At 40.6% G+C, this 24,298-nt stretch overlaps 1 protein-coding gene and 1 pseudogene across 3 annotated transcripts in view; one reads left to right on the forward strand and one right to left on the reverse strand.

Annotated features, from left to right (window-relative positions):
- Window positions 1–24,298, reverse strand: part of MIA2 (MIA SH3 domain ER export factor 2) — a 139,970-nt gene that overhangs the window by 108,437 nt on the left and 7,235 nt on the right. For both annotated transcript variants that reach the window (XM_080640859.1, XM_080640858.1), the window contains one exon: window positions 20,116–21,328. In XM_080640859.1, the coding sequence (XP_080496985.1) occupies window positions 20,116–21,328 (1,213 nt within the window). The remainder of the gene's footprint in view (window positions 1–20,115; window positions 21,329–24,298) is intronic.
- LOC308233926 (large ribosomal subunit protein uL23-like) lies at window positions 9,087–9,568 on the forward strand (annotated as a pseudogene). The gene has a single exon. The product of its transcript is annotated as a large ribosomal subunit protein uL23-like (transcript).

Genomic DNA, 24,298 nt, shown 5'->3' on the forward strand with positions numbered 1-24,298 from the left:
TCCAACTTTTGTTTCCCACCTCATCCCATGTCCAGTATCCTATATAATAAAAGGCTAATATGCAAATATGCAAATTGTCCCCTCAGGAGTTTGACCGACCAAGAGTTTAACCGCTCACTATGACGTGCGCTGACCACCAGGGGGGTGGGGTGGCGCAGAACCAAGGAAGGCCCCAGCGGGCAACCAGAGCCAGGGGAAGGAAGGCCCTGATTGGCCCTGATCACCGGCCAGGCTTAGGGAACCTACCCATGCACAAATTTTGTGCACCAGGCCTCTAGTATTATATATCATATTATATATTGTATCATGTCATCTAGTGAGTATATTAAAAGAAACAATGAGAGAAACCAAGATGGTGGCATAGGGTATACACCTATACGTGCTGCCTCTCACAACCACACCAAAATTACAACTAAAAGACAAAATGTCTATCACCCAGAACGATGGGAAAGCTGGCTGAGTGGAAGTTCTACAACTAGAAGGAAAGAGAAAAGAGCATTGAGACGTGCACAAGTACGGAAAAGCTGAGGTACACAGGCGCGCGAATCGGGCTGGAGGTTGGCGACTGGGTGCACTGTTTCATTCAACCCGAAGGGAGACACAGCTCCCCATTACTCTGAACTCCAGTTTTCAGCGAGACTCTGGGGACCCAGACTCCTACGGGGAGAAGCTGGACTGTCTGCCATTGGGTCAGAAAGTAAGGGTGGCTTTCTTGCAGAGCTGCGCGCAGGAATCATTGTTTACTGCGCTGGGGCGCAGGACGTGGGGACTTGGAAAGGCGGAGACCCCGAGATGGCTGACTGGCAGCCATCGCTGTTTGCCACGCCCTAGTGATTCCCTGAGACCCCGCCCCATCCAATTTACAAACCCACCCAAAATGTGTGCAGCAGCTTTTGCATATAAATGGCCTGCCCTATCGCAGCTTAACCTAACAAACTGCAGCTCTGGTCAGACCAGGAGAAATCTGCAGACCTTGCTGTAGCTCCTGCTGGGTAGCCTCAGACAGTAGCTGACCTGCACTCCATTGGACATACAGAAGCCAGTGCACCTAGTGGTCAGTGTGAGACGACACCAGATTTCAACTTCTCATATCCATAAGTGATACATTCAAGAGGCAGACTCAGTGAGCACCAAAGCCCCACTGAAGCAAATCCTGCCCCATAAGGGTGTCTCCAGCACAGCAGTTCTTCCATTATAGACACAGTGGGTCCTCACAGCCAATTGGCCTGGATGTAATTTCCTCCCAGTATACCAACAGCAATCAAGGCTTAACTACAACAAGACTGTGCACTCAGCCTACAAAAGGGTGCACCAAGAGTATCCACCTCAGGTGATTGGGGAGGCTGAACCACTGGCCCCTATAGGTCACCTACCACACAAAGCCACTCCATCAACAAAGGGAAGTAGCCAGAATGCAGAGACAAAGAAACATGTCACGAATGAAAGAAATGGAGGAAAGCAAATTACTGGACATAGAGTTCAAAACCACATTTATAAGGTTACTCAAGAATCTGCTAAAAACCTCTGAGGAACTTAGTGAGACCTTTAAAGATCTTAATGAGAATGCCAAAAAAATGGAAAAGGATCAGTCAGAAATTAAGCATACACTGTCTGAAATAAAGAATATACAGAAATTCAACAGTAGATCAAAGGACCCCAAGAATCAAACCAAAGATTTGAAACATGAGGAAACAAAAAACACCGAACCAGAAAAAAAAAAAAGAATCCAAAAATATGAAGATAAGCCCTAACCGGTTTGGCTCAGTGGATAGAGCATCAGCCTGTGGACTGAAAGGTCCCAGGTTCAATTCCAGTCAAGGGCATGTACCTTGGTTGCGGGCACATCCCCAGTGGGAGGTGTGCAGGAGGCAGCTGATCGGTGTTTCTCTCTCATCGATGTTTCTAACTCTCTATCCCTCTCCCTTCCTCTCTGTAAAATATCAATAAAAATATATATATATAAAAAAATCAATAAAATATATATTTTTAAAAATATGAAAATAGTGTAAGGAGCCTCTGGGACAACTTTAAGTGTACCAACATCCGAATTATTGGGTTGCCAGAAGAAGAGAGAGAGTAAAATATTGAAAACCTATTAGAAGAAATAATGACAGAAAACTTTCCCTACCTGGTGAAAGAAATAGACTTACAAGTTCAGAAAACGAAGAGAACCCCAAACAAGAGGAATCCAAAGAGGACCACACCAAGACACATCATAATTAAAATACCAAGGGCAAAAGACAAAGAGAGAATCTTGAAAACAGCAAGAGAAAAACGGTTAGTTACCTGCAAGGGAGTACCCATATGACTGTCGGCTGATTACTCAACAGAAACTATGCAGGCCAGAGGGAGTGGCAAGAAATATTCAAAGTGATGAATAGCAAGAACCTACAACCAAGATTACTCTACCTAGCAAAGCTACCATTTATAATTGAAGGTAAGATAAAGAGCTTCACAGATAAGAAAAAGCTAAAGGAGTTCATCACCACCAAACCAGTATTATATGAAATGCTGAAGGGTATTCTTTAAGAAGAGGAAGAAGAAGAAAAAGGTAAAGATAAAAATTATGAACAACAAAATGACAACAAATACATACCTATCAACAAGTGAATCTAAAAATCAAGTGAATAAAAAATCTGATGAACAGAATAAACTGATGAATATAATACAATCAGGGGCATAGAAAGGGAGTGGACTGACAATTCTCGGGGGAATGGGGGTGTGAGTGGTGCAGGAAGAGATTGGACAAAAATCTTACATCTGTGGATGAAAACAGTGGTGGGGGGTAAGGGCATGGGGTGGGGTGGGGAATCAGGTGGAGGGGAGCTATGGGGGGGGGAAAGAGGAACATATGTAATAATCTGAACAATAAAGATATATTTTTAAAAAGAAACAATGAATGAATAGAGGCTTTTTAAATCCCCAAATCAAATACATTCCTTATATCAAATAAAAATTTTGTAGAAAGATGATTAAGAACAAACCTGACTAGCACTTACAGTATTTTTTAAAAATATATATTTTAAAGTACCTTACTGGAGTGTGTTGTGTAAAAGAAATATAGACAACATGCATTCAAACTATATTCATGGCATCATTATTTAAGTTAGGAATTACTCATTTATTTTGTAATTATCAAGAAAAGATTGACAGCCTTAAAACAACATTTTGTATGTTTGTGTTGGCTCAGTAGATGAAAAACACTGATATTAAAAATAAAATATAAAAATTACAACTACAAGATAGTCTCATGTAAAATACATGCTGCCATGAGTATACACAAGTATATACTTATTTTCTCTTTCAGATCCAATAACAGTATAATGCTGAGCTAAAAAATTAAGTTAAAATCAATAAACTGGATTTTGAATTTCATTAATATGATGTGAATGTGTCTGGCAAAGGCAAAACTTCACATGAGATTGATGTTTTCTTAATTTGGTGATCTCATGAAATTCACATATTGCTTCAGTAAGATGAGAATATCATAAAATTTTTAACAGAACTCAAGAAATTATAAATCTTATCACTGCTTATTCAAAGAAGTCAGATAAATCTATAATGTCACATAAAAATGTGTATTATACAACTGACAATATTTTCATTAGGCAAAGTATTTTGCATTTCAATAAAATAAGGCTAATGGAGGTTAAATGAAATTTTCTTGAATTTTCTGTATTTAATATTAAATATTTAAATGATTCATACCTTTAAATGATAATATGCCTAAGTTCAAATTTAAAATGAAAATATGGAGAGTAAATGGATGCTGCACGGACACACTCCCAGGAACAAATTGGACTTACAACTAAAATACAGAAAAACTTCTGGAATAATCAACGGAAGACTCACAGGAGAGAACCCTGATACCCAAGGACCAAAAGTGCAGACCACATAGAGACTGGTAGGGGGGACGAAGACACAAAAGGACTGGCTGGGTGCCAACACACAGCAGCTGAAGATTCGGAGAGATATCTCAGCTGTGTGTGGGGGGGGGGGGTTCCCCCTGAGAATTTTGGGACCTAATCCCCAAGCTGGGCTCCCCAGCGAGAGCACAACTGAGAAGGGTACCCACATAACATCTGGCTGTGAAAAGCAGCAGGGTGCTGTCTGCCAGGGAGCAATGGCTGGAAAATTCAGGCACCCTCTTAAAGGGCCAATGCACAAAATTCTCTGTGGAGCCATCCACCTTGTGCTCTGGCAGAGGGAGGGCAGAGTGGAGTGGAGCTGTGTGAGCAGAAGCCAGGATTAGAGTTTAGGGATTAGAGCTCAGTAGGCAGACATGCCTGGTTTCCTGTGCTGAGTCATTCCCTCACAAAGCGGAGGACATTTTCCCCACACAGACATTTGATTTGCCTGGGGGGGGGGGGGAAGAGGCAGTTGACCCACACTATTGGAAAACACCTTGCCTTGAGGCCACGTAAGATACTAAAAATAATAATTAGTCTCCAGGCAGAAGCAACTTCCCCAACCTGTTGAAAAAAACCTCTCCCCACACCTGAGGATAATAGCCTGAGGGCAATGCAAGTCAGAATCCTATCATCTGCAGAGGCGGTACATGGAGGCTTTGAGTCTTTGCCTGATCTAATTAGTCAGAAACAGTTTGATGCTGTCCTGCACTAGAGATTGAGAGGTGTAGAGGATCTACCTAATACATAGTGACAAACCCAGACAGACAGCCAAAATGAGGAGACAAAGAAACAACCCTCAAATAAAAGAATAAAAGTATTCTCCAGAAGAAGGGATAAATAAAGCAGAGACAGAAATTTATCTGAAACAGAGTTCAGAGTAATGATGGTAAAGATGCTCAACAGCATAAGTAAAGATATAGTAACTATGAAAAAAGAACAGTCAGAAATAAAGAATGACATGGCACAAATAAAGAACACATTGAAAAAAATACACAGCAAATTAGGGGAAGCTGAGGATTGAATCAGTGAAGTAAAAGACAGAGTTGAAAAAATAATAAAGATAATAAAATAATAAAAAATAAAAATAATAACAACAAAATAATAAATAATAAAATAATAAAGATCAATCAGAGAAACAAAAATAAAAAACAATTAAAAAACAGGAAGACAGCTTAAGGGAGCTGTGGGATAACATGAAACATCCTATTAGAATAGCAGGTGTGCCAGAAGAGGCAAAAAGGGAAAAGGTGATAGAGAATGTGTTTGAAGAAATAATGGTAGAAAACTTCCCTAACCTGGTAAAGGAAAAAGTCACACAAGTTCAGGAGGCACAGAGACTCCAATGAAGAAGAACCTAAAAATTAGAACAGAAATAAATAACACAGAGACTAAAAAAAAAAAAAAAAATACAAATAATCAATGAACCAAGAGCTGATTCTTTGAAAGGATAAACAAAATTGATGAACCCTTAGCCAAACTCATCAAGAAAGAAAGAGAAAGGACCCAATAAATGAAATCATAAAGAAAAGTGGAGAGTGCCGAAACCGGTTTGGCTCAGTGGATAGAGCGTCGGCCTGCGGACTGAAAGGTCCCAGGTTCGATTCCGGTCAAGGGCACGTACCTTGGTTGCGGGCACATCCCCAGTAGGAGGTGTGCAGGAGGCAGCTGATCGATGTTTCTCTCTCATCGATGTTTCTAGCTCTCTATCCCTCTCCTCTCTCTTCCTCTCTGTAAAAAATTAATAAAATATATTTTTTTAAAAAAAGAAAAGAAAAGTGGAGAAATACAAAGAATTGTAAGAAAATACCATGAACAACTATATGCCAACAAGCTGGACAATGTGGATGAAACAGACAAATTTCTAGAAAAATAAAATCTCCAAAAACTGAATCAGGAGAAATCAGGAAACCTGAATAGGCCAATAACAACTGATGAAATAGAAGCAGTAATCAAAAAACTCCCAGCAAACAAAACCCTGGGTTCAGATGGCTTTATAGGGGAGTTTTACCAAACATTCAAAGAAGAACTAACAACTATACTCTTCAAACGTTTTCAAAAAATCCAAGAAGAAGAAACACTCCCAAACTCTTTTCATGAGGCCAGAGTTATCATAATTCCAAAACCAGATAAAGACAGTACAAAGAGGAGAAACCAAGATGGCGGCATAGATAAGCACCTAAACTGCTGCCTCGCACAACAATTTCAAAACTACAACTAAAAGACAGAACGGACACCATCCAGAACCACAGGAAAGCTGGCTGAGTAGAAATTCTACAACTAGAAGGAAAGAGAAAAGCTCACAGAGAATTGGAGGTACGGCAAAGGGTCTTTGTGCATGCAGAGAGGAAGGGTGGCTGAGAGCCTGGCTGACTTTCTCTGGCAGGAGGGGGAGGGAAGCCCCGGACTGCACTGAACCCCAGTTCCGACTGTACTGAACCCCAGTTCCGGGTGAAACCCCGTGGACCCAGGCTCATACAGGGGAAGTCTGGACTGTCAGGTAGAGAGAAAGGCACTCTGGGACTCGGAGACCCAGGGGAGACCTGGGGGAGACCCGGCGTGCCAGTGTGCACAAAGACTACGGAGGTTGCCACAGGCTTTCCCTAGCAGAAGGGAGTCGGAAGCTCCTAACTGCACTGAACCCCAGTTCTGACTGCACTGAACCCCAGTTCGAGGCGAGCCCCTGGGGACCCACGCTCTTACGGGGGGGAGGGGGGGCATCTGGACTCTCGGGAGGAGGCTCGGGAGCCGGGGAAAGCAGAGGTCTGGAGGCGCGCACGCCAATGCGCACAAAGACTGCGGAGGTTGCCACAGGCTTTCCCTAGTGGAAGGGAGTCGGAAGCTCCTGACAACACCGAGCCCCAGTTCTGACTGCATTGAACCCCACTTTCAGGCGAGCCCCTGGGGACCCACGCTCTTTTGGGGGGAATCTGGACTCTTGGGCGGAGACTCGGAAGCCGGGGAAGGCAGAGGTCTGGAGGCACACACGCGCAAGGCAAAGGCTGATGGGAAGCCAAGACTGTCTGCTCCGCCCTGAGACTCCACCCCATTCAAGCTGAGCACAGAGGCTTTTGCAATTTGGCAAGTCCAATCCTATAAGGCTATCTCCAGCACCAAACTTCTCCCAGCGTAGACACAGCTGATCCTCACAGCCAACTGGCCTGCAGGTCAATTCCTCCCACTGATACCAACAACAATCAAGACTTAACTACAACAAGGCTGTACACACAGTCCACAAAGGGGTGCACCAAGAGTATCCACCTCAGGTTAACTGGGGAGGCCAACCCACTGGGCCATATAGGACACCTAGCACACAAAGCTACCCTACCAACTCAGGGAAGCTGCGAAAATGTGGCGACAAGGAAACAGATCACAAACGAAAGAAATAGAGGAAAGCAAATGACTGGATATAGAATTCAAAACCACGGTTACAAGGCTTTTCAAGAATATCCTAGAAAAGGCCGATAAATATAACGAGACCCTCGAAGATATGAAAAAGGACCAACTAGAAATTAAACATACACTGACTGAAATAAAAAATATTATACAGAGACCTAAGAACAGACTAGAGGAACACAAGAATCAAGTCAAAGAATTGAAAAACAAAGAAGCAAAAAACACTCAACCGAAAAAGGAAAAAGAAAAAAAAATCCAAAAAGTTGAAGATAGTGTAAGAAGCCTCTGGGACAACTTCAAGCATACCAACATCCGAATTATGTGGGTGCCAGAAGAAGACAGAGAGCAAGATACTGAAAACCTCTTTGAAGAAATAATGACTGAAAACTTCCGCCACCTGGTGAAAGAAATAGACTTACAAGTCCAGGAAGTGCACAGAACCCCCCAAAAAAAAGGAATCCAAAGAGGACCACACCAAGACACATCATAATTAAAATGCCAAGAGCAAAAGACAAAGAGAGAATATTAAAAGCAGCAAGAGAAAAACAGTTAGTTACCTACAAGGGAGCACCCATACGACTGTCAGTGGATTTCTCAACAGAAACTATGCAGGCCAGACGGGAGTGGCAAGAAATTTTCAAAGTGATTAATAGCTAGAACCTACAACCAAGATTACTCTATCCAGCAAAGCTATCATTCAGAATTGAAGGGCAGATAAAGAGCTTCACAGATAAGAAAAAGCTAAAGGAGTTCATCACCACCAAACCAGTATTATATGAAATGCTGAAAGGTATTCTTAAAGAAGAGGAAGAAGTAAAAAGTAAAGATAAAAATTATGAACAACAAATACATATCTATCAACAAGTGAATCTAAAAATCAAGTGAATTAAAAACCTGAGGAATAGAATAATCTGGTGAATATAATAGAATCAGGGGCATAAAAAGGAAGTGGACTGATAATTCTCAGGGGGAAAGAGGTATGGGGGGGGTTCAGGAAGAGACTGGACAAAAATCATACACCTATGGATGAGCACAGTGGTGGGGAGGTAAGGGCAGAAGGTGGGGTGGGAACCGGGTGGAGGGGAGGTATGGGGGTAAAAAGGAGAAACAATTGTAATAATCTGAATAAAGATTTATTAAAAAAAAATAAAATTTAAAAAAAATTTTTAAAAAGACACTACAAAGAAAGAGAATTACATGCCAATATCCTTGATGAACATAAATGCTAAAATCCTCAACAAAATATTAGCCAAATCAGATCCAGAAATACATTAAAAAGATCATACACCATGACCAAGTGGGATTTATTCCAGGATGCAAGGCTGGTACAATATTCGCAAATCAATAAACGTGATACATCACGTAAACAAACTGAAAGACAAAAATCACATGATCATATCAATAGAAGCTGAAAAAGCTTTTAACAAAATCCAACACCCATTTTTGATAAAAACTCTCAGCAAAGTGGGAATAGAGGGAGTATATCTCAACATGATAAAGGCAATATATGACAAACCTACAGCCAATATCATACTCAATGGGCAAAATCTAAAACCATTTTCCCTAAGAACAGGAACAATATAGGAATGTCTGCTTTCACCACTCTTATTCAACATAGTACTGGAAGTCATAGCTATGGTGATCAGACAAAAAGAAGAAATAAAAGGCATGCACATTAGAAAGGAGGAAGTAAAACTCTCATTATTTACAGATGACAAGATATTGTACATAGAAAACCCTAAAGACTCCACCATAAAAACCACTAGATTTTTTTTTACAAAGATGGCGTTGAAAGTTAAGAAGGAAGCCCCTGCCCCTCCCAAAACCAAAGCCAAAGCAAAGGCTTTGAAGGCAAAGGAAGCAGTATTGAAAGGCGTCCACAGCCACAAAAAAATAAAAAGAAGAAGAAAAAGATCCGCATGTCACCCACGTTCCCATGGCCAATGACACTAAGGCTCCGGAGGCAGCCTAAATATCCTCAGAAAAATGCACCCAGGAGAAACTAGCTTGACCACTATGCCATCATCAAATTCCCCCTGACTACTGAGTCAGCCATGAAGATAGAAGACAATAATACACTTGTGTTCATTGTGGGTGTCAAGGCCAACAAGCACCAGATCAAACAGGCTGTGAATAAGCTCTATGACATTGATGTGGCTAAAGTCAACACCCTGATCAGGCCTGATGGCGAGAAGAAGGCATATATTCAACTGGCTCCTGATTAAGATGCTTTGGATGTTGCCAACAAAATTGGAATCATCTAAACTGAGACCAGATGCCTAATTCTAAATATAAAAATTTTACACTGAAAAAAAAAAAAAAAACTACTAGATTTAATAAATGAATTTGGCAATGTAGCAGGATACAAAATCAACACCCAAAAATCAATGGCTTTTTTGTAAAGCAATAATGAATTATCAGAAAGAGAAACTAAACAAACAATTCCACTTACCATTGCAACAAAAAAAAAAAAAAATAAGATAATTAGGAATAAACTTAACCAAGAAGGCAAAAGACCTATACTCAGAAAACTATAGGAGAAAAAAGAGATAGAAGAAAATACAGTATAAACAAGGGGAAGAATATGTGTTCATGGATTGGTAGAATCAACATCATTAAAATGTCCATACTACCCAGGGAAATCTAGAGATTCAATGCAATCCCTATTAAAATACCAACGGCATGACCTGGCTGGTTTGGCTTAGTGGATAGAGCATTGGCCTGTGGACTGAAGGGTCCCGCGTTCAATTCTGGTCTGGGGCACATGCCTGGGTTGCAGGCTCAATCCCCAGTAGGGAGCATACTGGAGGCAGCTGATCAATGATTCTCTCTCATCATTGATGTTTCTATCTCTCCCTTTACCTTCCTCTCTAAAATCGATTAAAAAATGTATATAAAATACCAATGGCACATTTCACAGACCTAAAACAAAAACTCCAAAAATTTATATGAAATAAAAAAAGACCCAGAATAGCTGCAACAATCTTGAGAAAGAAAAACAAAGTTGGAGAAATCACAATACCAGATTTCAAGTTATACTACAAAGCCACCCTAATCAAAACAGCCTAGTACTGGTACAAGAACAGGCATATAGATCAATGGAATACAACAGAGAACCCAAAAATCAACCCAAGTCATTAAGCTCAATTAATATTTGACAAAGGAGGCAAGAGCATACAATGGAGTAAAGAGAGTTTCTTCAGTAAGTGGTATTGGGAAAATTGGACAGATACATGCAAAAAAAATGAAACTAGACCACCAACTTATACCATGTAAGACGTGAAATCATAAAAATCCTAGAAGACACCATAGGCAGCAAAATCTCAGACATCTCTCATAGCAATATATTTACAGATACATTTTCTAAGGCAAAGAAAACTAAGGAGAAAATAAACAAATAGGACTACATCAAAATAAAAAGCTTCTGCACAACAAAAGAAACCACCAACAAAATGAAAAGAGAGCCCACTGAATGGAAGAACATATTTGGCAATGATATATCTGATAAAGGGTTAATATCCAAAATATGTAAGAAACTCATATAACGTAACAAAAGGAAGACAAACAATCCAATTTAAAAATGGGCAAAGGAGAGGGAAACCAAGAGTGCGGTATAGGTAAGCACCTAAACTTCTGCCTCGCACAACAATTTCAAAACTACAACTAAAAGACAGAACGGACATCATCCAGAACCACAGGAAGGCTAGCTGAGTGGAAATTCTACAACTAGAAGGGAAGAGAAAAGCTCACAGAGAATCAGAGGAGCAGCAAAGGGCTGAGGTACAGAGACACGTGCAGAGAGGAAGGGCGGCTGAGAGCCTGGCTGACTTTCTCTGGTGGGAGGGGGAAGGAAGCCCCTGACTGCACTGAAACCCAGTTCCGACTGCACTGAACCCCAGTTCTGACTGCACTGAACCCCAGTTCTGGGCGAAACCCCGTGGACCCAGGCTCATACAGGGGGAGTCTGGACTGTCAGGTAGAGAGAAAGGCACACGGAAACTTGGAGACTTGGGGGAACCACAGCAGGCAGGGTTCTGGAGGCGTGCGCGAGTGCTCACAGAGAAGACTGAATGTGGAGGTTGCTGCAGGCATTCCCTAGCAGAAGGGAGTCAGAAGCTCCTGACTGCACTGAACCCTAGTTCCGACTGCACTGAACCCCAGTTCCAGGTGAGCCCCTGGGGACCCACGCTCTTACAGGGGGAATCTGGACTGTCAGGCGGAAACACAGGGGAGCCGCGGAAGGCAGAGGTCTGGAGGCACAAGCGCAAGGGCAGGGCTGACGGGAAGCCAAGGCTGTCTGCTCCGTCCTGAGACTCCGCCCCATCCAAGCTGAGCACAGAGGCTTTTGCAATTTGGCAAGTCTAATCCTATAAGGCTGTCTCCAGCACCAAACTTCTCCCAGCATAGACACAGCTGATCCTCACAGCCAACTGGCCTGCAGGTCAATTCCTCCCACTGATACCAACAACAATCAAGACTTAACTACAACAAGGCTGTACACACAGTCCACAAAGGGGTGCACCAAGAGTGTCCACCTCAGGTTAACTGGGGAGGCCGACCCACTGGGCCATATAGGAAACCTAGCACACAAAGCTACCCTACCAACTCAGGGAAGCTGCGAAAATGTGGCGACAAGGAAACAGATCACAAATAAAAGAAATGGAGGAAAACAAATGACTGGATATAGAATTCAAAACCACGGTTATAAGGCTTTTCAAGAATATCCTAGAAAAGGCCAATAAATTTAGCGAGACCCTTGAAGATATGAAAAAGGACCAACTAGAAATTAAACATACACTGACTGAAATAAAAAATATTATACAGAGACCCAACAGCAGACTAGAGGAACACAAGAATCAAGTCAAAGGTTTGAAATACAAGGAAGCCAAAAAACCCTCAACCGGAAAAGCAAAAAGAAAAAAGAATCCAAAAATATGAAGATAGTGTAAGGAGCCTCTGGGATAACTTCAAGCATACCAACATCCGAATTATGGGGGTGCCAGAAGAAGACAGAGAGCAAGATACTGAAAACCTCTTTGAAGAAATAATGACTGAAAACTTCCCCCACCTGGTGAAAGAAATAGACTTACAAGTCCAGGAAGCGCACAGAACCCCAAACAAAAGGAATCCAAAGAGGACCACACCAAGACACATCATAATTAAAATGCCAAGAGCAAAAGACAAAAAGAGAATATTAAAAGCAGCAAGAGAAAAACAGTTAGTTACCTACAAGGGAGCACCCATACGATTGTCAGCTGATTTCTCAACAGTAACTATGCAGGCCAGATAGCAGTGGCAAGAAATATTCAAAGTGATGAATAGCAAGAACCTACAACCAAGATTACTCTACCCAGCAAAGTTATCATTCAGAATTGAAGGGCAGATAAAGAGCTTCACAGGTAAGAAAAAGCTAAAGGAGTTCATCACCACCAAACCAGTATTATATGAAATGCTGAAAGGTATTCTTTAAGAAAAAGAAAAAAGTAAAGATAAAAATTTTGAACAACAAATATATATCTATCAACAAGTGAATCTAAAAATCAAGTGAATTAAAAATCTGAGGAACAGAATAAACTGGTGAATATAATAGAATCAGGGGCATAGAAAGGGAGTGGACTGATAATTCTCAGGGGGAAAGGGGTATGGGGGGTATAGGAAGAGACTGGACAAAAATCATACACCTATGGATGAGGACTGTGGGGGGGAGGTAAGGGCAGAGGGTGGGGTGGAAACCGGGTGGAGGGGAGCTATGGGGAGACAAAGGAGAAACAATTGTAATAATCTGAACAATAAAGATTTATTAAATTAAAAAATAAAATAAAAATGGGCAAAGGACCTAAATATATAGATACTTCTCCAAAGAGAACATACAAATGGCCAAGAGACATATGAAAAAATGTTCAAAGTCACTAATCATCAGAGAGATGCAAATTAAAATGTCAATGAGATATCACCTCACACCTGTCAGAATGACTACCATCAACAAATCAACAAATGACAAGTGCTGGCAAGGATGTGGAGGAAAAGGAACCCTCCTGCACTGCTGGTGGGAATGCAGACTGGTGCAGCCACTGTGGAAGACAGTATGGAGTGCCCTCAAAAAATTAAATATGGAATTGCCATTTGACCCAGAGATCCCACTTCTAGGAATGTTTCCTAAGAAACCCGGAACACCAATCAGAAAAAATGTATGCACCCCTCTGTTCATAGCAACACAATTTACAATAGCTAAGATCTGGAAATAGCCCAAGTGCCCATCAGTAGACATGTGGATAAAAAAGCTGTGGTACATTTATACCATGGAATACTATGCAGCAATAAAAAATAAGCATCTCTTACCCTTTGAGATAGCATGGAGGGACCTGGAGAGTATCATGCTAAGAGAAATAAGTCAGTCAGAGAACAAGTATCACATGATTGTATTCATATGTGGAATCTAAGTAACAAAATAAACTGATGAAGGGAGTGGATGCAGAGACATGGAAGCATGGAACAGAGTGTGGAATCTCAGAGGGAAAGAGGGGGTGGGAGGTAATCAACCAAAGACCTTGTATACATATATGCATAACCCATGGACACAGACAATAGGATGCTGAAGGCCTGGGACGGGGAGGGGGGTAGAGGTGGACAGGAGGGGGTCAATGGGCAAAAAAGAGGGACATATGTAGTATTTTCAACAATAAAGAATTATTTTAAAATAATAATAATAATGAAAATATGTATGCACACTTCTTAAGAACCTTTATTTAAAAAAGGATTACCTTTCCCAAAAATTAATTCAAATTTTTAAAATATGAAAGGTCAAAATTTGCCATTTATAATGTTGCATCATCTATATATATATATATAAAGCCAGTGTCCATGACGACCAGGACAACCAAACGACCAATCACCATGAGGTGCATTGAGCACCTCTCAGTTCCCCCCCCCCCCACGCCCGCCCCCGGCCCGTGAAAAGAGGCTCCTGGCAGCAGGGTGGGGCAGCGCAGCTCACAGCTCACTCACAATTTCGTGCTCTGGGCTTCTAGTATATTTATGTTTACAACATGTGAAGTAGCCATTAATTTATTTTTTAAAAAATTCAATTTTCAAACATAGTTTAAACTGATTGCTTGATTGAATTAAGTAATCGAAGAGAATTAAAGGTAAAAAGTTCTAACTAATTGTAGCCTAAAGTATGGTATTCAAGTAAACTAGGGGATTTACTTCTCAGTTACTGGTTAATAGGGGAGAAATGTATCAATGCAGTTCTGAAAAACAATTTTAAAGCCTTGTAAGTGAATTACTCAATGTCTAATTTTGCTCTTTGAGTTATAACTTAACACAACACTTGGATGCTATCACTCAGCATTGTTTAAAAGATGAAAGTCCCAAGTAAGCGAACACTAAATCAGTAATGTACTTATGCCTCAGTGGACATTAAAGTTAAAAACGAGCAATCAAATTAGGAGTCTGAATACAATGGGACTGTTGTACATAAGGACTCAGAGATCTACCATGCTGTTTAGTGGAATGGGGGTTGGGGAGGCTTATTCAATAATTAATTACACTCAAATTTATATGTGGCTATATTAATTTTTTAATATTGTTTTAAACTGCATTTGAAATAAATATGTTGAGAAAAATAACTATATCCTATAGTATTTTTATATTTAATTATAGTGAGGTATTATTTTCACTCAACTTACACCTAAGCTTTATGATTTACATTAGTTATAGATATGCCTTTCTTACAATTGTTTATGAATTATATTTTAATCAAATAAAATAATGGATATTTTTTCACATTGAACTGTACTTGGGATACTCATTATTTAAATACGGTCAATTGGAATCCTTTTGCAAAATAGTTACTAAATAACTGTTCCCTGATTTATCTGTTTTGTAAATTTTTATTATCAGCATATTAGTTTTTCTGTAAATGTAGTTATCTCAAGACTCAGCCTTCCACAGATACTGATTAAAGATCAGTGATTCTTTTTAAAAATATATATTTTTTATTGATTTTTTTAGGTAGAGAGGAAGGGAGAGAGAGAGAGATAGAAACATCAAGAGGAGAGAGAGGGTCATTGATTGGCTGCCTCCTGCATGCCCCACACTGGGAATTGAGCCTGCAACCTAGGCATGTGCCCTGACTTGGAATCAAACTGACCACTGGTTCATATGTTGACGCTCAACCACTGAGCCATGCCAGCCGGGCGTGATTCATTTTTTTAATGCACTCTTTCTAATGAAGGCAAGTTTTGATTTGTTATTCTCTATGAGATTTGTTAAAATTATCTGAAAATATTGACTGTTTTAGCAATTTCTCCAACACCCATAAAATAGGGCCTGTGGCTTTATCTGAATCCCTTTTTCAGTATTCTTTTTTTTAAAACAAATTTTGCATAACACCAGGCTGGTTTTTGTTTCATTAATATTGTAATGTTTTGGAATAATCCACTTTATCTGTATAGTATAATGTATCTTTTTCCTGAAACTTAAAGATTTTCTGAACATTTTTTTGAATTTTTAATTTATGGATTAATTTTAGAGAGAGAGGAAGAGAGAGCACATGCAAAAGAGACTTGTTCCACTTATTTATGCATTCATTGATTGATTTTTATATGTGCCCTAACCAGGGATGGAACTCACAACCTTGGTATATCAGGATGATGCTCTCTAACCAACTGAGTTCCCTGGCCAGGACAATTTTCTGAATATTTTAATAAAAGTTCCTCAAAACTAATTATACTTGTATATATACCCTATTCTCATTCTCACCAAGTGTTTCCTATTTAGACGTTCTCCCAGAATCACTGTATGAAATGATAAATTCTACTAAAATGATATGCAGGATGCCCTGGAGTTTCTATAAATATGCTCTAAATTAATATTTTGAATCTTCTATATTTCTGGACCTGATATTGTTTTGCTTTAGTCTTTTTTCCAATTACCCTTACCTACTTTTTCACAATATTCCCTTAGGAACTAACGAGTTTAGAACAAAATAATTTCCTCATTAGCCTTTGGCAATTTAGTTCTCTAATGCTTTAGTCATGAAACACATCACACCTACACCTTTCTCATTTATAAAAGGGGTTAGAATCTAAAAGGAAAAAGGAGTACACATTTTGAAGAATATTTGGAAACTAGAAGCCGGATGCAGGAAGATTAGTGCCAGAATGGGCCTTCCTTTCCCTGGCTGCCGGCCCCGCTTTCACTCTGGCCAGAGCCGCCTTTCCACCTTCCTACCCTGCTCAGAGGCCCAGAGCAGCCAGGGCCTGCATCCCACCTGTCCCCGGCCGCTTGACAGCTGCATATGCAAATTAACCGCCATCTTTGTTGGGTTAATTTGCATACTCACTCCTGATTGGCTGTAGGCATTAGCATGTTTGTCTATTATTAGGTAAGATGGCATAATTCTGGAAATTCAAGAAAGTCAACCAGTTCTAATGAAAATGTTTTTTTTCTGAATTTGCAACATTATTGATGAATTCTTGTGAAAGGTTTTCTGCCATTCTATAGTTCAATTGTTTCTGTATTATTGGAAAATATTTGCAGAGTTTTTAATATGTCTATCACAGAGATATCAGACTGGTAATATAAGAAAGTCATGTTATATGATTCTTTACTTAAAAAACAATCCCCTTGTTTTTATTCATAGGAGTTGCTATATACCTGGACATCTAAATCTAGAAATATCCTGTGTTATTCTGCTCTCTTCTGTTGCCCTCGGTTGATTCCAGAATTGAAATACTTGAGTGAGAAGGTTGAAAACTGAGTTTCCTTATTATGTTGTACACTTAAGAAAACGCTTGTTAACATAATTCTTCGTGGGGTGGGGAGGATAGGGAGAATACAGACCCAGAATAAAATATCATTTAGAAATCAAGACTATTTTGAATTATTGAAGCTTCCCTTAGCTTAAGTTTCTAAAAAAACAAAACAAAAAATTCAACTATAGTTATATTGGGGATGTGCAAATGAGCTAAAAAGTGTCAATGAGCAAAAATCCTCATCTTTCAGAACAGGAATTCAATGAACATTTAAAATAGATTATCAAAGCTGAAAAATATAAAGATTTTAATTAGAAAATAGGGATAAATACAAAAAGAAATTTGCTTTAAAAAAAAAAAAAAAGCCCTAACCGGTTTGGCTCAGTGGATAGAGCATTGACCTGCGGACTGAAGGGTCCCGGGTTCGATCCCGGTCAAAGGCATGTACCTTGGTTGCGGGCACATCCCCAGTAGGGGGCGTGCAGGAGGCAGCTGATCGATGTTTCTCTCTCATTGATGTTTCTAACTCTCTATCCCTCTCCCTTCCTCTCTGTAAAAAAATCAATAAAATATATTTTTTTTAAAAAAAGAAATTTGCTTAAAAAAAAAAAAAAAGCCCTAGCCAGTTTGGCTCAGTGGATAGAGCATTGACCTGCAGACTGAAGGATCCTGGGTTTGATTCTGGTCAAGGGTACATACCTCAGTTGCAGGTTCAATCTCTGGCCCTGATCGGGGCTCATGTGGGAGGCAACCAATGTGGGAGGTATCTCTCGCACATCGATGTTTCTCTCTGTCTCTCCCCATCCCTTCCACTCTCTCTAAAAATCAATGGGTCCTGGCTGGTATGGCTTAGTGGTTGAGCATCAACCTATGAACCAGGAGGTTACGGTTGGATTCCCCATTAGGGATGGCAGCCTATCAATGACCTCTCTCTCCTCATTAATGTTTCTATCTCTCTTTCCCTCTCCTTTCCTCTCCGAAATCAATTAAAAATATTAAAAAATAATAATAAATAAAAATCAATGGGAAAATATCCTCAGATGAGAATTAACAAAAAAGAGAGGAAGGAAGGGAGGGAGGGAGGAATTATTGTCCCTGAGAAAGAGGTAGGACTAGAGATGGACAGAGGGAGCAAAATTTCCTTGGATCAAAAAAAAAGGCCTTATCACTATTTATATATTTTTAAATATTCTTTTATTTATTTCAGAGAGGGAGAGAGAGATAGAAACATTAATGATGAGGGAGAATCATTGATTGGCTGCCTCCTGCACACCCCCCACTGGAGATGGAGCCCACAACCCAGGCATGTGCCCTTGACCAGAATCAAACTTGGGACCCTTCAGTACTCAGACCAACGCTCTATCCACTGAGCCAAACCAGCTAGGGCACTATTTATATTTTTAAACCTGTTTAGATATACTGCTTTAATTTTAAAAAATTATTGTAAAACTAGAGGCCTGGTGCATGAAAATTCATGCACTGGAGGGGGGGTCCTTCAGCCCAGCCTGCCCCCTCTCACAGTCTGGGAGCCCTCAGGGGCAGGAGGCAACCTGGTAATCTGGGGAAAGTGACACCCCATCACACCTCTGCTGCTGCCACTGCTGGCAGCACAAACCTTGGCCAGGCCTGGTTACCTGAGCCTTGGGTGGCCCTGGGTGGCTGGGCAGCCACAATCCAAGGCTTGCCTGCACCTCAGGCCTGCCCTGGGAAGCGGGGGGGCTGAGGGCAAGTCCGGCCACACCGTGCTCCTGCCGCCCCCCCTGGCGGGGCTGAAAGGACTGGGGAACTCCGGCGGGGCTATGGGGACTGGGCACCACCATCTTGTGGCTATGGGCGTTGCCATCTTTGTGATGGTGTGATGGTCAATTTGCATATTCCCTCTTTATTAGATAGGATATCTTAAGATTTCCCTGGAACATTCATATATTTTCAATATTTTTCCCTTGGGATTTTATTTTATAATATTAAGATCTAAGTCCTAGCCCCACTGGCATGGCTTAGTGGTTGAGCGTCGACCAATGAACCAGGAGATCACGGTTCAATTCCAGGTCAGGGTATATGCCCATGTTGAAGGCTTGATCTCCAGTGTGGGGCATGCAGGAGGCAGCCGATCAATGATTTTCTCTCATCATTGATGTTTCTATTTCTCTCTCCCTTTCTCTCTCTGAAAGAAATAAAAACATATTTTTTTAAAAAAGATCTAAGTCCCAGAACAAATCAGAAATTGACAAAAAGATGGTTAATAATGTTGTTGGTTATTAAGTATTTTGAGAATATGGATTCCTGGCATTTGTAATGATAAAAGCACATATCTTATTTGTACTTATCCTATATAATAAAAGCCTAATATGCTCAATGTCCGGTCATCTGGTGACCAGTCGACTGTTCAACCAATCAAAGCATAATATGCTAATGATATGCTAAGGCCTTTCAACAGCTCGCTATGATGTGCACTCACCACCAGGGGGCAGACAGTCAACTGGTCCACCAGTCACTATGACATGCTCTGACCACCAGGGGGCAGACGCTCTGACCAGTAGGTTAGGGGTCCAGCTGATAGGAACTCAGCGAGATGGGCCAGACATGCCCTGGAGCCCTCCCATAGTCCCTCCTCAGCTGGCCAATCTCCCATGTCACTCCCCAGCTGGCTGATCGTGCACTGGTGAGGTCCCTCGGTCTGGCCTGGGCCCTCTCGCAATCCGGGACCCCTCAAGGGATGTCAGAAAGCCTGTTTCAGCCTAATCCCACAGGCCACTCCCCTCGGGAAGGCGCCAGATGCAGGGCTCACAGCTGGTGAGGGCTGCTGTGGCAGCAGGAGCCTCTCTCGGTTGGGACTGATTGGGCTTGAGCCCCCGGCAGGTGTAGTGGGGACAGGATGAGTGGGATCAGCAGGTAGGAGCTGCAGGCAGCATTGGACTGCGGGTTTTAGCCCAATCCCTGCAGGCCACCCAGAGGGACCCCAGCCATGTACGAATTCGAGCACCAGGTCTCTAGTAAATAAATATCCATTATGTTTTAAAAATAAATTATAGTAAAGATATTTTTATACCAACCTGACTGGCTGTATCTTCTTTTTAACATCATAACTTTTGTATCAGCTGTGGGATCATTTTCAAATGAAAATTCTTCTGTTTCATCATTTTCAAATACATTATTTTCATCCAGTATCTTTTCGGGAACTGGAAATTCCATTTCCTTCTGAAAGTTCCAAGGGTTGTCAAAATTATACAAGAAATGTTTAAAATATGGTAAGGTATCAGAATCATCTGTTTTGTCTAAAATTCCTTCCTTGCCTAATTGATCTTCAATTTCCATAATTTTTATTATTTTGATTTCTTGTTTCTTATCAGGGTCAAATTCACTTGTTGGAGGATGTTCATGTTTATCTCCTTTGCCTCCTTCTTTCTTTTCACTATATGTTATAATTTTATCTTCATTGGCATATGCAAAGCCTAGCATACTAAAACCAAAATCAAACCAACCTGGTTCGATAATTGAGCTATTGTTAGTGATTGTGTCTTCTTTTTCTGATAATATTTCTGTACATGGAATTGTGGGTTCTTCTTCAGATGATATGGAATTAGGAACATCTTGTAGTGGTGGATTGTTTTCTTGGGACAATAATTCAGGCCCTGGTTCCTCACCTCCAAAACCTAAATAACTTGTAAATCTACCGCCAAACCAACCAGTCGGTTGAGGATTGAGAATGTGCTCTGACTCAGATGCTCTGGTCTGTTTCTTTGGGACTGAACTGAGTTCTGATTCAGGTTCTTGTTTATGTTCTATTTGAGGCCCACCATTATTTAATTCCTCTAGATCCTTCTCATCTTCTACTGCTATTTTTCTACTTTGAAATGAGCTTTCTTGTTCAATAAATGATTCAAAAGTGATCTCTTCTGCTTGTTCCCTTCCGAATCCAAACCATCCTTTCACATCAGGCACAGCTGCAGACGGTGGGACATAATCCACTTCTGGAATAGGATCCTGTTTCACACTTCCAGCTTCTACTCCTTCCCAATTTTTTGAGTTACTAGTTTTTCTGATATCATCAGGAGCCTCTACTGATGGAAATTGGTCTTCATACCAAGTACTTTCAGAAACTGAATAAAATCCAGGTTCTCTCTGAAAATCATTTTCATATACACTAGATTTTTGGTCTTCATCATCTTCATATGGGTATATATTTTCACCATCATCACTATTTAACGCACTATCTTCATTTTCAAATGCGTAGCTTACTCCAAGAAGACAAAGAAAATCAGATTCCTAAAAGGAAAACAATATATATGATTGACATAAATATACTAAAACGCCTTATTTCTCCCTAAATTGTTTAAAATGGATGTTTATGCTTTTCCCAAGACTACACAACTATCTCAACAGCAGAGCAAAACCTAAAATCAGATCTCCTGCCAGGCCAACGTGGCTCAGTGGTTGAACATCGACCTATGAACCAGGAGGTCACTATTCTATTCCAGGTCAGGGAACACACCCAGGTTGTGGGCTCGAATCCCAGTGGGGTGTGCAGGAGGCAGCCAATCAATGATTTTCTCTCATCATTGATGTTTCTAGTTCTCTCTCCCTCTCCCTTCCTCTCTGAAATCAATTATATATAAAAATCAGATCTCCTCATCTCAGATACTATCAGCTGTATCACAACTGAATTCTCAGGTTACTGATATAAACTAAATGAAAATCATTTTACATTAGGATTTATTTGTTATCAAATAGTTGAAGAAGCCCTAACTGGTTTGGCTCAGTGGATAGAGGGTCCCAGGTTCGATTCCGGTCAAGGGCATGTACCTTGGTTGCGGGCACATACCCAGTAGGGGGTGTGCAGGAGGCAGCTGATTGATGTTTCTCTCTCATCGATGTTTCTAACTCTCTATCCCTCTCCCTTCCTCTCTGTAAAAAATCAATAAAATATGTATATTTTTTAAAAAACAACAAATAGTTGAAGAATTTGAGAAGCAGAGGCAAGTCTTTGAGTATACTCTGCACATAAACTCTGATGAAAAGGCATATGTGTCAATAAAATCTTGTTCTTCCTAAGAGTGCACTGAATGGACACCTGCGCTGTGTGGTAATTTGAGGGGAGGGAATTTCACACACATGGTCACAGCAGACCAGAGACTCTAAAGCATGAAGGCCTGAATAAAATTGCACTAAGACATTTAGACTTCTTTTATTGAGATATTGCATATAGCCAATAGAGGTACAGACACCCTTTCTCATCTCACAGAACAATATAATCATCAAGAAGAAAAATGGTAAAGCTATTATTTTTTAATCTGAACTATCTAACTGATATGCACTGCTCTTTGGATATTACATGAGAATAAGGCCCAAAATTTTTAAAAATAAACTTCAGAATTGTAATTTTACAATATGTTTTTGGCACTGCAATATAGTGATTAAGAACAAACTCCAGAGCCAAATCCTCTGAGTTCAAATCCTGACACTGCCATTTACTAGCTCTGTGACCTTGAGTGAATTATATGAACTTTCTGTGCCTCAGTATTGTCATCTGTAAAATGAGACTAATGATAGTACTTACTGTAGAGGGGTGTTTTGAGGATTAAATGAATCAAGTGCTTAGAACAGTAACTGTCTCTCGTATACACTAACCCAGTGGTCGGCAAACTCATTAGTCAACAGAGCCAAATATCAACAATACGACGATTGAAATTTCTTTTGAGAGCCAAATTTTTTAAACTTAAACTATATAGGTAGGTACATTGTTATTAACTTAATTAGGGTACTCCTAAGCTGGCCTTTGCTAAAAACTCAAGGGGCCGAAGAGCCGCATGTGGCTCGCGAGCCGCAGTTTGCCGACCAGGGCACTAGCGTAACCTAGATCAAGGTTACACTACCCCAGGTGAGCCAGTAATGCAAGGGTATACTAGTAAAGGCCCAGCCTCTTTTTTTAAAATATTTTTTATTGATTTTTTACAGAGAGGAAGGGAGAGAGAGAGGGACAGAGTTAGAAACATCTATGAGAGAGAAACATCAATTCAGCTGCCTCCTGCACACTCCCTACTGGGAATGTGCCCGCAACCAAGGTACATGCCCTTGACCAGAATCGAACCTAGGACCCTTCAGTCTGCAGTCCAACGCCTGATCCACTGAGCCAAACCGGTCAGGGCAAGGCCCAACCTCTTGCCTCTATTAAGGACAACTCTGAAAGGATATCCCAGCTTCAGAGTTCTTTATCAAATCTACAGAGATCTTTGTTGCAACTGCATCACAGTTCAGCTTCTCTGTCTGCCCAATCCTCTCTTTTCTTTTGTTCTCTCACAGGTGATATTATTCCAGGAAGGCTCCACAGTAAACTTCTTGAATGCAAAGATCCATCTCAGAGTCTATTTCCCAGGGAACTTGACCTAAGAATTTGAGGCTTCTATATGTTTACTATATGCTCTGCACTGTGCTAGTTGCTGAAATTCTACAGTAAACAATAGGAAAAAGGTAATTATAAATTGTGATAAATACTATGGAGGAAATAAAGGAAAGTTGTGATTAAGAAGCATAAGAATCATCATTGATGGCCTCTCAGATGTACTGATCTTTAAGCTGTGACCTAAGAGATAAGAAGGAACTAGCCAAGTGAAGAACTTGGGGAAAGCATTTCAACTAGAGGGAATGGCCTGTTTGGGTCTCTGGGCTGCGGAAAAGTTTGGCATGTTGTGAGAACAGCCAACAGACCCATGTAGCCAGGAGCATAGTGAGTGAGGGGAGAATGTTGCATTAGACAAGGTCAGCAAGGCGGACAAGTGAGTTCATGTAGAACCAGGGTAAAGAGTCAGGGCTTGATTCCAGGTTCAATGAAAAGCCACGAAAGGGCTTTAACCCAAAGGAATGACATGATCTGATTTTTAATTTTTTTTTTTGATTTTTAATATCCTTTGCTGTTTGAAGAATGGGTTGGGAGAGGGCAAAAGTAGAGGATAGGAGGTCAGTTAGAAGGCTATTGTATTCTAATTAAGAGAAGCCTTGGATTAGGGCTAAAGGGGAAACTGAGAATAATGAGACGACAATATAGTCCAGAAAAATTTTGAAGATAGAACTAACGGGACCAGCAATTATACAATAAATGGACAGTTAATCCCAGAATTTGTGTTGGGCAGAGGCCAGATAATAGATAGTCTGCTTAACTAGGCAGAATCACTTCATACTGACCTCATGAAACATAAATTGGCTTAACCTGGAATCTGAATTAAATGAGCTAGTAAAATC

The sequence above is a fragment of the Plecotus auritus genome (genome assembly GCF_963455305.1).
Source record: "Plecotus auritus genome assembly, chromosome: 1".
NCBI lineage: Eukaryota > Metazoa > Chordata > Mammalia > Chiroptera > Vespertilionidae > Plecotus > Plecotus auritus.